At 40.3% G+C, this 18,772-nt stretch overlaps 1 protein-coding gene across 2 annotated transcripts in view; it reads left to right on the top strand.

Annotated features, from left to right (window-relative positions):
- Positions 1-10,942: 10,942 nt before the first annotated feature.
- Positions 10,943-18,772, top strand: part of cfap92 (cilia and flagella associated protein 92 (putative)) — a 28,810-nt gene continuing 20,980 nt past the window's right edge. Inside the window, exons 1-4 of one of the 2 annotated variants that reach the window (XR_007933922.1) lie at positions 10,943-11,101; positions 11,429-11,778; positions 14,631-14,818; positions 18,049-18,268. Coding sequence is in view for 1 of the 2 variants with exons in the window: in XM_028824191.2 (XP_028680024.2) it covers positions 11,508-11,778; positions 14,631-14,818; positions 18,049-18,268 (679 nt within the window). In the remaining variant the exon portion in view is untranslated. The remainder of the gene's footprint in view (positions 11,102-11,428; positions 11,779-14,630; positions 14,819-18,048; positions 18,269-18,772) is intronic. The other variant, XM_028824191.2, reaches the window with a different exon arrangement.

Genomic DNA, 18,772 nt, shown 5'->3' on the forward strand with positions numbered 1-18,772 from the left:
CTGTGGAGAGAGGAGAACCTTCCAGAAGGACAACCATCTCTGCAGCAATCCACCAATCAGGCCCGTATGGTAGAGTGGCCAGACGGAAGCCACTCCTTAGTAAAAGGCACATGGCAGCCTGCCTGGAGTTTGCCAAAAGGCACCTGAAGGACTCTCAGACCATGAGAAAGAAAATTCTCTGGTCTGATGAGACAAAGATTGAACTCTTTGGTGTGAATGCCAGGCGTCACGTTATGTGGAAACCAGGCACCATCCCTACAGTGAAGCATAGTGGTGGCAGCATCATGCTGTGGGGATGTTTTTCAGCGGTAGGAACTGGGAGACTAGTCAGGATAAAGGGAAAGATGACTGCAGCAATGTACAGAGACATCCTGGATGAAAACCTGCTCCAGAGCGCTCTTGACCTCAGACTGGGGCGACGGTTCATCTTTCAGCAGGACAACGACCCTAAGCACACAGCCAAGATATTAAAGGAGTGGCTTCAGGACAACTCTGTGAATGTCCTTGAGTGGCCCAGCCAGAGCCCAGACTTGAATCCGATTGAACATCTCTGGAGTGATCTTAAAATGGATGTGCACCAACGCTTCCCATCCAACCTGATGGAGCTTGAGAGGTGCTGCAAAGAGGAATGGGCGAAACTGGCCAAGGATAGGTGTGCCAAGCTTGTGGCATCATATCATATGGCAAGTATTGAGCAAAGGCTGTGAATACTTATGTACATGGGATTTCTCAGTTTTTTTATTTTTAATAAATTTGCAAAAACCTCAAGTAAACTTTTTTCACGTTGTCATTATGGGGTGTTGTGTGCAGAATTCTAAGGAAAAAAATGAATTTAATCCATTTTGGAATAAGGCTGTAACATAACAAAATGTGGAAAAAGTGATGCGCTGTGAATACTTTCTGGATGCACTGTAATTAAAAAATCTCTTTGAACCTAACTATTACCTAACTGGTAAAGGATGTCGGCGAATTTTATTTCGCCAAGTTGTTTCTTCGCCGAATTGTCTTTCGCCGAGTTGTCTTTCGCCGAGTTGTCTTTTCCCTGAGTTGACTGTCGCCCAGTTGCCACCGAACTGCCATAGAGCCCTTCTCTTTACCACTTTAAAGTCAGCTGCTGACCTTTTGTTCCCACTAAGAAATCGTTTCTGTTACTTTATATAATGCCTGTTATTTACTTACAGAGTTGCTGAAGTCAGCTATTGCTGCTATTTTAAATACAAATAGCAAGTAACAAGTAACTTTTCCAAATGTTCCCCCAAACACTCAGCTGCTTTTGCTCCTGTGTGGGTGAAAAAAAAGAAACTTTTAAAAGGGAAAAAAACTTTAAAAATTCCAACACAACTCCTTAGCAGCAACCAAAACACAATGTTTTTAGGAGCAAAATGTATTTTTAATTAACTCTCACACCACCGAACACAAAACTCTCAGCTGCTTCTCCTTCATTTGCAAAGATGACATCAGCACGTTAGCACATCTCAGTCTCCAATTCAATCTCTGTCTTTGGGTTCCCAGAAGACCCATGCAGATGAAGTTTCCAGAAAGAACCTTTTTTTTATTTAGATTCAAAACAGGCTCCCATACAGTAAATAACCATGAACAGATGGTAAAGGATTTCTGAAATACCAATAGCTCATGATGTTAAAAGCAATCACACAGAATATAATAACACAAGCTACGTCCAGGTTTTGTCAGTTTGTTAGTGTCCTACTACGTAGCTTATCAAACATTAAAGATTTCAGTTTTTTCTACATATTAGGAAGTTTTACAAGGCACAAGGAACCAACTTCAGTTGCAAAGGACTGTTCCCAGCATGAAATGGTGCTTTGCCAAGCAAAGGTTCAATAAGAAACCACACAACCCAGTAAAGAACCATAAACTACCATTAAAGAGCCAGTATTTCTAAGAGTGTGCTTAACATTAAATTAACATTAAGTGAGTGTACTAAAGGATGAGGAACCAGAATAGAATAAATATCGTCCAAATAGATAAGCTGACAGAAATGCCCATGCCCTGCTCACTACCTTCCAAATAATTCATTCTAGTATCAGTAAGCCCCTCTCCGAGCCACTCAGCTGCCCAAGTAATACAAGGCGTGCTGCTCAGTCAGTTTTAGGCAGTGTCTCTGATTCTTCTGGCAGCAGGTACGGTTCGCTTACTCTAAGTGTATTTTTACAAACACGACCTTGTATTTGGGTACTAAGAAACCATTTTATGAATACTTTAGGAAACATAAGCATTTGAAATAATATTTGAAAAAAAAATTGGATTATCTGGAAATAATTTAAAAAATTAACATTTAACTGTTTGCATATAGTACTTTAATAAGTTGATACAGTTACTGGTTTACTTTTAAAATGTTTTACATTTTTGCCCCAGTTTTTTAAAATGTCTTCAAATACATTGACACTGCATTTGCTAAAGCAAATATTTTAATCTGTACTTGGCCTGTGCCTAGACATTCACTTTCCTGTGGGTGTTCTACAAGCTCCTGTTTACTTCATATAATTTCAAGTCCACAACAACATAATGCATTTGTTATTTGTAACTATTTCCCTATAAGTCTTAATTGTGTTTGTTATCCTCTGCAAAAAATAAAAATATTTGGGTTCCAGGGTGGGGCGGCACGGTGGCGCAGTGGTAGCGCTGCTGCCTCGCAGTTAGGAGACCTGGGTTCGCTTCCCGGGTCCTCCCTGCGTGGAGTTTGCATGTTCTCCCCGTGTCTGCGTGGGTTTCCTCCGGGTGCTCCGGTTTCCTCCCACAGTCCAAAGACATGCAGGTTAGGTGGATTGGTGATTCTAAATTGGCCCTAGTGTGTGCTTGGTGTGTGGGTGTGTTTGTGTGTGTCCTGCGGTGGGTTGGCACCCTGCCCGGGATTGGTTCCCTGCCTTGTGCCCTGTGTTGGCTGGGATTGGCTCCAGCAGACCCCCGTGACCCTGTGTTCGGATTCAGCGGGTTGGAAAATGGATGGATGGATGGGTTCCAGGGTCTATCTTGTCTCAGTAGGTAGAATGCAAGAAACGAGTCCCGATGGAATGACATTCCATTGCAGGGCACACTCAAGCAAAGCCATTTAGAGTCTCTAATAAACACAACATACACGCCTTGGAGACGTCAAAGGAACACCTGAGATAAACCCACTACATAAACATGCTGCACAAATATGAGAACTGAACCCATTTAATCAAGCTAGGTGCTATGGAAGGCTGGATGTATAGGTGTATCTTGGCTTCACATTTTGAAAGAGCCATCAGATGAATGGGGTGTCATATCCACACATCCAGCTAGAGGGTTAAAAGTGCACCTAACCACTTGTCTGATGCGTCAATGCCATCTGTCAGGTCACAGAAGTGAAAATAGTTTATGCATAAGGTATTTATAAATAAAACAAGAATATAACACAAAACAATAAGATGGAAAGATATATTAGTGATAATACAGACCCCGAGACAAATCATCACAGAGTAATTGTGTGACCCCCGGGGTGAGTGCAAATATCCCAATACTGAATTAGATTATAAAGCAATCAACTGATCACAGTTGCAGTTAGCTCAAAATAAAACATGGAAGTTTAGAAAGAGGCAATTTATTCCTCACATTCAATGTCTCCTATTGGGTCTTCCACTCTTTTGAGGCTCCGACCACAACTTGTTTATCTTTATTATGTTCATAGGAATTTCTTTTGAATGCTTTGAAATCACTCCAGTTTTAATTGTCCGGTACCTCCTGTCTCACCAATATAAAAAAATCCCCATATGCTATACATCATTCAACACATCCATCCATCCATCCATCCATTTTCCAACCCGCTGAATCCGAACACAGGGTCACGGGGGTCTGCTGGAGCCAACACAGGGCACAAGGCAGGGAACCAATCCCGGGCAGGGTGCCAACCCACCGCAGGACACACACAAACACACCCACACACCAAGCACACACTAGGGCCAATTTAGAATCGCCAATCCACCTAACCTGCATGTCTTTGGACTGTGGGAGGAAACCGGAGCGCCCGGAGGAAACCCACGCAGACACGGGGAGAACATGATTTTCTAATTATGCAAGACGTCAAGCTTTTTGGAATTCCCCACTATCTGTAGTCCACTAGACTTGAAAAAAGTCATCATCTTCAGGGCATGGAACATACTCTGTTTTGTGCAGGAAATTCACCCTTATGATAAAGAGTAAGCCAATAACAACAAGCCAGGCCAGGCCAGGTTGGGGAGCATGCACTAGTACAGCTCGTTGTCGCACCCACCATATGATGGAACAGCTCGGGATTCTGGTTGGCAAACACACGGTCTAGTCCCACCCTCTGGAAATGACCACCTTTCTGCTGCAGCCAGGTGTTATGTGGGCATCCCCTTGGCTTGGTCCAGCCACTCGGGTCCTCAACAATGAGAATCCTGTGAGCTGGGGAATCGTGACACATGGCCGTAGTGCTGTAACTGATGTCACCTCACAATGCAGGTAATGTGCCTCATTTGGGACTCCATGAGCAACTGTGACCTTGTGACACAGTCAAACCAGCAGTAAAATACAAGGATTCTCCGAAGAGACACAGTACTGAAGGAGTCCAGACTTCGTCTCAGGTTACTGGATAGTGTCCATATCACACAACCATATAGCAAGACAGGAACCACCAGGACTCTTAATATTTGGACCTTCATCCTTTTGCAAAGATATTGGGAGCGCCACACACCCCTTTCCAGCAACCTCATGACACCCCCATGCCCTCCCAATCCATCAACTGACTTCATAAGAAGAGTCACCAGAGACATGAATGTTGCTCCTAAGGTAAGTAAACCTCTCGACAAGGTCGACACTCTCTCTGCAGACAGACACACTGCTGATGGCTGTGCCCAAGAGGTCATTAAAGGCCTGGCTCTTGTTTTTTTTATCAGGACACTCATAAGCCCAGACACTCAGACTCCTTACTCAGTCTCTCGAGAGCCCCGATCAGAGCCTCCATTGACTCTGTGAACATCACAGCATCGTCGGCAAAGTCAAGATCAGTGAAACTCTCTTCACCAACAGAAGCCCCACAGATGCTGGACCCTACAACCCTGTCCAAAACCCAGTCCATACAAGCATTGAACAACATTTATTTATATAGCACATTTTCATACAACAATGTAGTTCAAAGTGTTTTACATGACAAAGAGAAAGTTGCAAGAAAAGAAAAACATTAAGTTATTAACATTAACATTGTTAAATTAAGATAAGGCAATAATATTGAAGAATAAATAACAACAAAACAAGGTAAGGCAAAATGGCCAGGAGGACAGAAAAAACAAAAAAAACTCCAGTTAGGCTGGAGAAAAAAAAATCTTCAGGTGTTTCAAGGTCAAAAGACCTCCACTGGACATTTATAAATATTCCTAAATCAAACCTCTTAGTGTTCATGCTTCACATGACAGGATTTTATGAAGTTGGTCTCAAGGACAGCTGAGACATGCACCTTCATTCCATTATCTCAGGTGGCTGCATGGTACCTTCATCAGGTGGTGGCGTTGCAGATCACCACCACAGAAGAACCAGAAAAGGCAGTTAGACTGATCATTCTAGACCCATATAATGTAGTCTATTAGGAATACAACTGAAATGTGGCCACTAAAGAGCCATATTAAAATCATGGGTTTTAACAGTTTTTTTAAATGTTCCACAGTAATAGCCTGGCACATTTCTATAGGTAAATTATTCCAGATTTTAGGTGCATAACAGCAAAAGGCCGCCTCACTACTTCTTTTAAGCTTGGCTCTTGGAATTATAAGCAAACCACCATTAGAAAATCTAAAGTTATGACTTGGAGTGTAGGGGGAAAGGCATTCCAAAATATAACAATGGGCGAGATTATTTAAGGCTTTATACACCATTAGTAGTATTTTAAAGTAAATTCTAAATGACACAGGTAACCAATTTAACAAAGCTAAAACTGGTGAGATGTGCTCAAATTTTCTTTTTCTAGTTAAGATTCTCGTTGCTGCTTTCTGCAGTAATTGAAACTGATTTATGTCTTCTTTAGGTAGTCCTGTTAGGTGTGCATTACAGTAATCTAGAGGACTAAAAACAAAAGAGTGAATTAATTTTTCAGCATCTTATAAAGTTATAAGAGGTCTAACTTTTACTATATCTCTTAAGTGAAAGAATGCAGTCCTCATAATCTGGTTAATATGCAATTTAAAGTTTATGACAGAGTCGATGATCACCCCTAAATTCTTTACCTCTGCCTTGATTTTTAAACCTAAGGGATCAAGTTTATTTCTAATGCCCTGACTAAGATTTCTGTTTGTTTCCTTATTTAGTTTGAGAACGTTACTACTAAGATATTGAATCAGAGAGCCAAGAGCATCAGGCTCATCAGGCGCTATTGATAAATAAAACTGTGTGTCCTCTGCATAGCTGTGGTAGCTCACCTTGTGCTTTGAGATAATCTGACCTAATGGGAGCTTGTAGATTGAAATGAGCAGCAGACACTGAATAGATCCTTGTGGTACACCACATACCACACCACACCACACATTAATATCATGTACCTCCAAAGCACAATCATCACAACTAACAAAGAATTTTCTACTTGTTAAGAAAGACTGAAACCAGTTTAAGACGCTGCCAGAGAGGCCCACCTACAGACTAAGACGATTTATAAGACTACTGAGGTCTATGTTGTCAAATGCTGCACTCAAGTCAAAGAGAACAAGACCAGATATACGACCTTGGTCTGCATTAACCCACAAATCATATACTTTAACCAGCACAGTTTCTGTACTTTGATTTGTTCTAAAACCCGACTGAAACTTGTTAAGAATAGAATGTTTATTCAAGCAATCATTAAGCTGCTTAATTGCTGTCTTTTCTAGAAGTTTACTTAAGAAGGGCAGGTTACAAATTGGTCAAAACGTGTAAAAGATGAGATTATTTGTCTTGAGAAGGGGTTTAACAACTGCAGTCTTCATCTAGTGATGAGTTCACTATGTTAATTACAATATCTATGAGGGCATCAGAGACTTCTTTAAAAAAGCCTGTTGGTCAAGGACACAGGTGGAGCGTTTCAGCTGAGAAATTATTCTGCATAGTTTGGGTCGTTCTGTTCCAGTGGAAGAATTTAACTTGCCTAAAATGACATGCTGGGATTCAATTGGATTAACTTTGGGGGGATGTACTGTTATTTCTAATATAATTTACTTTATATTCAAAAAATATAGCAAAAGCTCCACCAGTATCACTAACATGATTTAATTGGCATTCCATTGAGTAAGCTGGGTTTAAAAGATGATCAATAGTTACAGCCTTATTCCAAAATGGATTAAATTCATTTGTTTCCTCAGAGTTTGATGAATATCAAACTCTTGGATTACTAGCATTATCATTTATAACTTCAGAGAAATAGGTTCACCTCTCAAGACGGACTGCATTGTTACATTCTGTTATTTTTGTCTTCAGTATTTCATAGTGGACTATCAGTTTAGTTTCTAGGCAGCTTGAGCAAAAACGTCCAGAAGGATTTTAAGCTGTAAAGCCACATCAATTGATGGGATATGAGGGGGTCAAAGTTGCTCCTTTTCACAAAACTTGGAAAAAATGGGTGTTGCTAATATAGGCATGTGGAGTGGCGTTTTACGCTATTTCAAGGTTGCTGATGACAACTATGATTATATTTTTGATATTAGTTCTTTACTGGTGATCATGGGCAGCTAGCAGCCACTCCCAGAAGGTTAAAAATGACATATTTCAGACATATGCTTCTGGGGTGTCAATTTAGACTGTTTTAAAGTCACTAATTACGAATATTATATTATTTTTTTATCCTTTACTAGACCATTATCAGAAAATGAAAAAATACAAATTTCTATTATAACTGAGAATATTTTGATTTTAAACATTTAAATTGAAGCACATATTTTAATATTTCTAATATCTGATGCTGCTATCCCCATTTATTATGTAATTTTACCTAATGAAGTTAATCAGTACGTTTCTTATGAGCAACCCGAATTTTGGCGACTTACAGTGCATCCGTAAAGTATTCACAGCGCATCACCTTTTCCACATTTTGTTATGTTACAGCCTTATTCCAAAATGGATTAAATTCATTTGTTTCCTCAGAATTCTACACACAACACCCCATAATGACAACATGAAAAAAGTTTACTTGAGATTTTTGCAAATTTATTAAAAATAAGAAAATTGAGAAAGCACATGTACATAAGTATTCACATCCTTTGCCATGAAGCTCGAAATTGAGCTCAGGTGCATCCTGTTTCCCCTGATCATCCTTGAGATGTTTCTGCAGCTTAATTGGAGTCCACCTGTGGTACATTCAGTTGGTTGGACATGATTTGGAAAGGCACACACCTGTCTATATAAGGTCCCACAGTTGACAGTTCATGTCAGAGCACAAACCAAGCATGAAGTCAAAGGAATTGTCTGTAGAACTCTGAGACAGGATTGTCTCGAGGCACAAATCTGGGGAAGGTTACAGAAAAATTTCTGCTGCTTTGAAGGTCCCAATGAGCACAGTGGCCTCCATCATCCATAAGTGGAAGAAGTTCAAAACCACCAGGACTAATCCTTAGAGCTGGCCAGCCATTTAAACTGAATGATCGGGGGAGAAGGGCCTTAGTCAGGTAGGTGACCAAGAACCTGATGGTCACTCTGTCAGAGCTCCAGAGGTCGTCTGTGGAGAGAGGAGAACCTTCCAGAAGAACAACCATCTCTACAGCAATCCACCAATCAGGTCTGTATGGTAGAGTGGCCAGACGGAAGCCACTCCTTAGTAAAAGGCACATGGCAGCCCGCCTGGAGTTTGCCAAAAGGCACCTGAAAGACTCTCAGACCATGAGAAAGAAAATTCTCTGGTCTGATGAGACAAAGATTGAACTCTTTGGTGTGAATGCCAGGCGTCACATTTGGGGGAAACCTGGCACCATCCCTACAGTGAAGCATGGTGGTGGCAGCATCATGCTGTGGGGATGTTTTTCAGCGGCAGAAACTGGGAGACTAGTCAGGATAAAGGGAAAGTTGACTGCAGCAATGTATAGAGGCATCCTGGATGAAAACCTGCTCCAGAGCACTCTTGACCTCAAACTGGGGCGACGGTTCATCTTTCAGCAGGACAACAACCCTAAGCACACAGCCAAGATATCAAAGGAGTGGCTTCAGGACAACTCTGTGAATGTCCTTGAGTGGCCCAGCCAGAGCCCAGACTTGAATCTGATTGAACATCTCTGGAGAGATCTTAAAATGGCTGTGCACCGACGCTTCCCATCCACCCTGGTGGAGCTTGAGTGGTGCTGCAAAGAGGAATGGGCAAAACTGGCCAAGGATAGGTGTGCCAAGCTTGTGGCATCATATTCAAAAAGACTTGAGGCTGGAATTGCTGTCAAAGGTGCATCGACAAAGTATTGAGCAAAGGCTGTGAATACTTATGTACATGTGATTTCTCAGTTTTTTTATTTTTAATAAATTTGCAAAAACCTCAAGTAAACATTTTTCATGTTGTCATTATGGGGTGTTGTGTGTAGAATTCTGAGGAAAAAAATGAATTTAATCCATTTTGGAATAAGGCTGTAACATAACAAAATGTGGAAAAAGTGATGTGCTGTGAATACTTTCCAGATGCACTGTACGCTAATTCTTTTTTGCCACTGTTTCTCAGTCGGCCTGTAATGTTCGCGTTCTCTCTCTCTTGCTCCTATGGGCTAGACCGACTAGTACAGCGGTTCCCAGCCTGTAGGGGTACCTGGCGGACCGGTTGTGGGTACGCGAAAATAATATTGGTAATGGCAGAAAACACGAAAAAAAGGACGAATAACAAAATCGAGTCTATGATCAAGAAATTGGATTTTTGGGAATCATGTATCAAAAAAGACCAGTGTGAACATTTTTAGAAACGTTTACAGTTTCTTATCTGAGAACGAGCTGAAATTGTGAAAAGTAGTAAAAAGTAGTATAATAGCTCACTTAAAAGGACTTAAGATGTCGTTCAGACAGTATTTTCCAATACGAAATAGTGAAGATAACTGGATTTTAAATACATTCAACGAATTGTTTTTTCAACAAGCCGAAAAACTTCCAGTTTCTGAAAAAGAAAAATTAGTTGAATTTTCGACTGATTCTTCTTTACAATCTGATTTCAAAAAATGAAATGTCATCGACTTCTGGGCAGCAGTGAAAGAAGAGTACCAAGAACTCAGTGATAAAGCAACAGAATATTTATTACCTTTCACGAACACAGAGCTTGTCGAAAGAGCATTCTCGTCTTATGCATATATTAAGAATAAATATCGCAGTAAGCTTGACGCAGCTCCTGATTTGAGGTTCTATCTGTCTTCATTTGAACCTGATTTTAAAAAACTCGGATCCATGAAACAAGCTCAAGGATCGCATTAAACTTATTAAGAATCACGTTGGAAGATGAATAATTGTTATGTACTTTCATCATGTTAATGTGGGTAAAATTATTTTAATGCTGTTTTTATTTGTTTTGATCTTACGTTAGGTTGCTATTATAAAAAATGTAAATAACTTGTAAAATGTAAAATCAAAAATAAAAAGCCCATAAATGTCATTAGGTTAGTTTGAGTCGTTTGATTATTTAGCTAACCTAAGCAAATTAAAAAACATATTTTGAGGGATGGGTGGGGGTAGTGACGAGAGGGGGTACCCATAAATGAAATGGGGTACGGGAGAGAAAAAAGGTTGAGAACCGCTGGTCTTGTAGACGTGACGCCAGCTCCACTCAAATTCCCCCGAGATTCAAGCCGGTGGACCATTCCACGTGGCCTAAACTTGAAGGCACGGTTGACAAGTCCATTCGGACGTGTCGACACTCACACACACATTGAGGACAGATGAGGTCCAATACTGCCGAGCTGCTGTGACGTCAGCGCGCTGTGATTGTTCGGCGGCAGCTCTCAGCTGACCACACTGCCGCATGCCCAGAGGCGGAGGAGCGCTGTTGGCATGGCAACGCCGGGCGCAACAAAGTAACCTGCCGTCAAAGTGCGGCGCCGGACAGAGGCTGGTAGTGCCAGAGTAGAGCCCGCAGCAAGCCGATAGAGTACTTCTGCGGTGGGCACGAGCCACCAGGCAAGCTGACAAACAGGTAGGTGAACCTGATGGGGACGCCCTCCAGTGAACTGAAAGAAACCGGCCCTAGACTTCTTTGCCCCCGCGTCACTTGTCCGTAAGGCTTGCAAGGGGCATGAGTGGGAGCCGCCTACTAGCATTCACTAGGACACAAGCAAATGTCTGAAAGAGTGGGAACGTGTGACCGAGGCTAGGCTGGGGTGTTTGTATTTTGAAATTGTAACTACTCGACCGGTTTGAAAGCTTGGAGGATTCCCATTTCAGTGCGGATGATATCAGGCTAATTTACATTACTTTGTGAATGCCGGTGTGGGGTTTTCAAATACTATTGTTTGTTTTTCAGAAAAAAAATAGTAAATGCTTCGTTTTCCAGTCCTGTCTTCGTTGTTTCATTGATGTTGGTGCAAAGTTGACTGCAGAAAATGGAACCCGAAAGCCCGTCATTTCCACAGCAGCTCAAAGACAATGATTACATTCAGTCACCAACTACCTTTGATAATGGCATTGCCACTGATAATGGAAGAAGAAACACTGAACAAGGTGTGATCACACCGGGAAGTGACAGAGTGGAGAACAGAGGTGACCCTTTGAAGAGTCGGGTGTTCGTGAACAGTCCAGGAAGTTTGGATGAATCTGCTGGCTCCTATCATTTTGTTACATTCACAGTAAATATAACTCTTGCTATACCTGGAGGTACGCCTTACCCAAAGCAGAAATGAAGTTGCTCAACTACTCGTCAGTTTGCAGGTTTTTCATTTTTCCACAGAAATATGTAGCCTGATTCATGTCTCTAAACTGTGTGTCAGATGAACATGGTAGGTTCTGGATTATTGTGCATAATAGAATAGATAATGGAAGAAGGCTTGAACAAGGATTCACCCGCCTCTGTTCCTGGTAGTGTATCCAGAGAGTACTTAATGCCCTTGCATGAGTTATTTAATTATAATGAATTTGTTTTTCCTAGTTATTTCAGTACTAAAATATCCGAATGAGCATATTTAACTACGAAATTTAGTCAATACTCATATATAATAATTACACATTTTTCTTTGATGGCACCATTTATGGCACTCAATGACATATTATGGCAAAAAATTTGTATCACTGTGTCATCCATCTGCCTATCTGTCTGCTAACCTGCTTATCCAGTTCAGAGTCGTAGGAGTTCAGTACCTACGGGACGTCCGTCTTTTGGTGTAAGCAGTGCTTGAAGTGGGCTGGAACTCCCCAGTACATAGCATTGGCACCTCTTCCAAGTTCTACATAGAGTACTGGCACTTCTTCAGAAGAAATCTTCACAGGGGACTCCCCCCAAGCATGCATTTCCATTGACTGTCATTGTATTGAAGTGACACAATGATGTATTACTGAACCAGCACATTTTATTAGCATACTAGTCAGTGCCAGCATCTCTTCAGAAATCTTCATAGTGGACCCCCCCCCCCACTGTCACTGTATTGCCATAAACGAGTACTGCCAGTAATTTGGTTGCACTTCAAGTACTAGGAATAAGGTAGGACCAACCCTGAACAAGGTGCCAGTCACAATTTCACACATCCACAGACATACTCTTACAATGGGCCAATTGAGCTGTCAATATACAGTTACGTTTATTTCCAAACTCAGAGTTCAACTATATGGTTAAATGCAGAAACATGGAATAAAAGAAAAAAGTCAAATTCAATAGATAACATAAAAAAAACACATGCAGAACTTATATAGAAATTTGCTGTCTATATTTACATTTCTAGGTTCATTTTAAAATGGGGCTCTTCTTGATAGTATCGATCTGAATAAATTGCTGCTGTTCATGAATTTCAGGATATGCAGTATGAAAATTATGAGATCCTACTGTCTCTGGTGATGTTCTTGTGTCCCATTAGCCACTGAAGTGGAAGTAATGCCACCATTAGATACAGAAAATACTGTGGCAATGGAGTAAAACCTAAAATATCATCCCGCAAACTGGCCTCTTGTTAACTGATTAGCACTGCACAAATATGAAGGAACACTGCTCCTCTGTAGGCGTTGGTTGTAATGTTCATCTGGGTCACTGTTTAAGCAAAACACTTAGGAAAGCAAACATGACAAAGGGAATTGAAAAGAAACTATAAAAGACCAAGAGAAACAGAGAGAATAACACCCAAGTCACTGCATGTAATACCAATGTTACTCACATGTTGAATTTCCCATTGGGATTAATAAAGTATCTATCTATCTATCTATCTATCTATCTATCTATCTATCTATCTATCTATCTATCTATCTATCTATCTATCTATCTATCTATCTATCTATCTATCTATCTATCTATCTATCTATCTATCTATCTATCTATGTTACAAGGAGTTGGTTAGGCTACAGAATGACTGCTGAATCATGAGGGCTAACTGGACATCCTGTTTCTTTAATGAAACAATCTTAAGAGCATCAATTGTTTTAAGCAGCCTCTTGATAATTTGGTATCCTGGAAGCTTGCCTGAAGCATTCCGTCATTACTTGGTGGGAGTGGGAGTGCACACACACTCTTTTCAACATTTATTTGGTGAAAGTCACTCTGTTTTAATTAAAAGCAACATTTGGCCTCTGGTTACATAAAACTGAAATAAATAAATAGCAACAATTGCAAAGGATGCAATGTTTAAGCTTGAGATGTCCAGGTCTTGATGGTTATGGCTCTGCTCTTGTGTTTTTTTTATCCATCCATCCATCCATTTTCCAACCCGCTGAATCCGAACACAGGGTCACGGGGTGTGTTTTTTTTAAGGATACTATATTTCAGCATCCTGGATTTGAGGAGCTGTTGGTAATTGCAGTGCAGATGAACATCTTTAGCAGTTAGATCTTATTTGTAGATATTAGGGTGTATGCTCTAAACAGGAGTATCCTATTTGTCTCGCATTTTCTAACTTCTTCTGCAACCCAGATGTTCCCCAAAGCCGAAAGAATCTCTTACCTGTTGTCAGCCAACACCAAACTGTTTTTAACCAACGTGACCGGTGTTGCCAAAGGTTCATTAGATTAGATTGATTATTTTAATATTTATTTAATATGGCATAATTCAGTGACAGTTCTGTCAAAAAGCTATTTGCAAAGTGAACAGGGCTAGTAGAATGGTATAAAGCAACACCAAATGTGAGTGACGGCTCTTCTTCATGTGGCACCTTTAGTCTGCATCTTTTGTGGATGGCAAGAACTGAATTCTTCTAGTATTACTCTTTCTTCTTTCAGTCTCATTACATGTGTTCATATCTCCGATTCACTATTTTCACAGCACATTTCTATGTTTTCTCACACTGAATGGAGTCTGACTGTGGCAGCTGAGCTTTTATTCTGTTTAGAAACTCTGTAAATGAAAATCAACTGTTAAAGTGCTGTTAAATTTTTATACAGTAACTTCAGTCAATTCAATATATATTTAAGTGGAGTTCAGTTTGATGGAATTTGCTTCATCATTGCCCTACAAAACAACTCCATATCATACTTTAGTAGCTTAACTGTGAATGAGCATCTGAATCTGCATCTGAACTTATGTCTCTTTTTAGAGGAAAAGAACAATTCAAATCTTGCAGCAGGAAAAGGAAAAAACAAAAAAGGCATAATTGAGGCCCCAAAACCTCAAAGTTTCTACCACATTGAGTTTTGCCTTTTTCCAGAACACTCCGAGACAAGCAAGGTGGATGTAGTAATGTTTGGACCAGCAGCAAAAGTCTACATGGATAGTGAAACAAAGGTCAGTTTTGACATTTACCTTGCAGGTGCCTTTTCAATCTTTTGCTCTGCAGATTACACTTATTATTTGTAGTGTCTTTGATCATGCCAGTGTGTCCAAGTGCTTTACTTAATGGCCACCATTGCTGCTCAATGTAGCACTATTTGTAGAGTCAGCTGTGCTTTTCCAGGCCACTGAGCCACTGGAAGGGTTCCTTAAGGTTATTGATATATGATGACTGGGATGAAGCTGAGTTAAAGCATATGACATGTGAAGTGCCTTACATGGGAATATCTGACCAGGGCAGTGTGGGTTTGTGCACAATAAAGGAGGTATGATGGTAATATCTCATTTCAATAGCGAGTGGCAGTTCAGATATGTGGAGTCTGACAATTGCAGGCTGAGAAGAAGAAATACAGTGGTGTGAAAAACTATTTGCCCCCTTCCTGATTTCTTATTCTTTTGCATGTTTGTCACACAAAATGTTTCTGATCATCAAACACATTTAACCATTAGTCAAATATAACACAAGTAAACACAAAATGCAGTTTTTAAATGATGGTTTTTATTATTTAGGGAGAAAAAAAAATCCAAACCTACATGGCCCTGTGTGAAAAAGTAATTGCCCCCTGAACCTAATAACTGGTTGGGCCACCCTTAGCAGCAATAACTGCAATCAAGCGTTTGCGATAACTTGCAATGAGTCTTTTACAGCGCTCTGGAGGAATTTTGGCCCACTCATCTTTGCAAAATTGTTGTAATTCAGCTTTATTTGAGGGTTTTCTAGCATGAACCGCCTTTTTAAGGTCATGCCATAGCATCTCAATTGGATTCAGGTCAGGACTTTGACTAGGCCACTCCAAAGTCTTCATTTTGTTTTTCTTCAGCCATTCAGAGGTGGATTTGCTGGTGTGTTTTGGGTCATTGTCCTGTTGCAGCACCCACGATCGCTTCAGCTTGAGTTGACAAACAGATGGCCGGACATTCTCCTTCAGGATTTTTTGGTAGACAGTAGAATTCATGGTTCCATCTATCACAGCAAGCCTTCCAGGTCCTGAAGCAGCAAAACAACCCCAGACCATCACACTACCACCACCATATTTTACTGTTGGTATGATGTTCTTTTTCTGAAATGCTGTGTTCCTTTTACGCCAGATGTAACGGGACATTTGCCTTCCAAAAAGTTCAACTTTTGACTCATCAGTCCACAAGGTATTTTCCCAAAAGTCTTGGCAATCATTGAGATGTTTCTTAGCAAAATTGAGACGAGCCCTAATGTTCTTTTTGCTTTCTGCGCTCTTGGGGTAATTTTGGTCGGCCGGCCACTCCTGGGAAGGTTCACCACTGTTCCATGTTTTTGCCATTTGTGGATAATGGCTCTCACTGTGGTTCGCTGGAGTCCCAAAGCTTTAGAAATGGCTTTATAACCTTTACCAGACTGATAGATCTCAATTACTTCTGTTCTCATTTGTTCCTGAATTTCTTTGGATCTTGGCATGATGTCTAGCTTTTGAGGTGCTTTTGGTCTACTTCTCTGTGTCAGGCAGCTCCTATTTAAGTGATTTCTTGATTGAAACAGGTGTGGCAGTAATCAGGCCTGGGGGTGGCTACAGAAATTGAACTCAGGTGTGATACACCACAGTTAGGTTATTTTTTAACAAGGGGGCAATTACTTTTTCACACAGGGCCATGTAGGTTTGGATTTTTTTTCTCCCTAAATAATAAACACCATCATTTAAAAACTGCATTTTGTGTTTACTTGTGTTATATTTGACTAATGGTTAAATGTGTTTGATGATCAGAAACATTTTGTGTGACAAACATGCAAAAGAATAAGAAATCAGGAAGGGGGCAAATAGTTTTTCACACCACTGTAAGTATCAAGAGGTTTTGATGTCTCTCTGTTTGCCTGCTGGAAAGGTCAAAATTGTGTCATACAAACAAACAGCTGATCAAAGGCAATGCTAAAACACACCATGGACTAGGCTATATGGAGGACCCATATGTTAGGTTATATACTACCATGTTTAGAGTATAAGTCTAAGGAGGTTATGCTGAAGCTTTATAACACACTGGTGAGGCCTCATCTGGAGTACTGTGTATAGTTTTGGTCTTCAGCCAACAAAAAGGACATAGCAGCACTGGAAAACATCCAGAGAAGAGCGATTAGGTTAATTCCAGGACTATAGGGGATGAATTATGAGGAAAGATTAAAAGAGCTGAGCCTTTTTGGTTTAAGTGACATGATTGAGGTGTTCAAAATTATGAATGGAATAACTGCAGTCGATCAAGACCGTTACTTTAAAATTAGTTAATCAAGAACACGGGGACACAGCTGGAAACTTGTTAAGGGTAAATTTTGCATAGAATAAGTTACCAAGTAGTATGGTAGACAGTAGGACTTTTGGGACTTTCAAAATAAGACTTGATGTTATTTTGGAATAATTCAGTGTATAGGGCTGGCGTGCTTTGCTGGGCTGAATGGCCTGTTCTTATCTAAATTGTTCTAATGTTCTAAAGAGAGAACACATGGCGGTGGATGAGCAAATGTCATCCACAAAAGTGACATCTGAAGCTACATTGTTGAAGGCAGATGCCAATGCAAAAATCATAAACTGTCCTGCAATTCTTTGGAAAGAGTCAGTAAAACAAACAGCTTTAAGGAGACTTCACTGGTGGCTGCAACATTCATTTCCGTTTCTTCAGAGCCTGTCTCAGCAACTATGGATAAGATGCCCGCCTATTACTTCAGTCATCCCACACCATCTTAGAATGACCAGTTAAATTATGCATGTCTTTGGATTGTGGGAGAACACAAAAATGCGGATGTACATTGGGAGAATAAAGAAACACTACACAAGCTGGGAATTGGAGTAATTAAATGAATACAACTGTAATTCTAAAAAAATGTTACTGGTTAAAAATGATGTAAGCAAATCTCAGAAATACTAAAGAGCTAATCACAAAAAATGACATGACAAGGGCCTTATTAGAGGCATTAATGGCAGGAGAAAGAGTGAAAAGATGACTACTTTTGTAAAAAAATGAACAATGAGTCACAGAGTTTCATCTCTTTGGAAGACCATTCCAACGAACTGTAGGCAAGATAGGCAATCTCACTGGACTTCAGAGTACTGACAGAGACTATTGTGTAAGTTAAGGGGGTTACATGGAAGCCTTGTTATGTCAGTTGTGCTGTCTGTGGAGGCATTCAGACTGTAATATTATCTTTTTTGGTCCTTTTTGTTTAGGTAATATATCCATGGTATGAGGGCAATCAAACATGGCTTACCTGGAGTCACAGTTTTGATCGTAAAGTCAATAGAAACTTTATTCTAAAACTGACTTCTCACAAAATAACCTTTAGAGTCTGGGACCTAAAGGAGAAACTCTCAGGAAAGGCAAAGAGTGATAGGCCTAAAACCTTTCGACTGCCACAGTTGAAAAGTGAAGATGATCCAGAAAGTGCTGGTGAGTGATCTTCTGCAGTTCAACAGAAATAAAATAAGTATTTTTATAAGGGGATATGTATAACTGGTGGAATTATTAAGAGATTTGGTGACCTTGTCCTTGTCCTGCTTTACCACCATCTGTCCTTCTCCTTTATGTGAGCGCCACTGAAGGAGTCTGCCAAAACACCAATCTGCTGCTGTAGTTTGTACCTTGATAAGTGAAGCTCACCCGTCACTTGTGTTCTGGGTTCAAACTGGCTTCTTGCTGAAGAGGGAGAGTGACAAGATGAATGAGTCTTATATTTTATGTTATTAATGATATTTAATAGGAGGAAAGATGGTTTATATTGTTGTTATTGTCACATGTACAGAGTACAGTGAAATTCGTACATTCATGTTCTATTAAACATGCAACATGTTCCACCTTCCGGCATCAGGATTAGTGAATATAACTAACTTATCAGAAAACCTATGTCTTCCTTTTCTGAAAAACCTCAGAACACATTTGTCAGAATGCTAACAA

Source organism: Erpetoichthys calabaricus, chromosome 18, assembly GCF_900747795.2.
Source record: "Erpetoichthys calabaricus chromosome 18, fErpCal1.3, whole genome shotgun sequence".
Classification (NCBI taxonomy): Eukaryota; Metazoa; Chordata; class Cladistia; order Polypteriformes; family Polypteridae; genus Erpetoichthys; species Erpetoichthys calabaricus.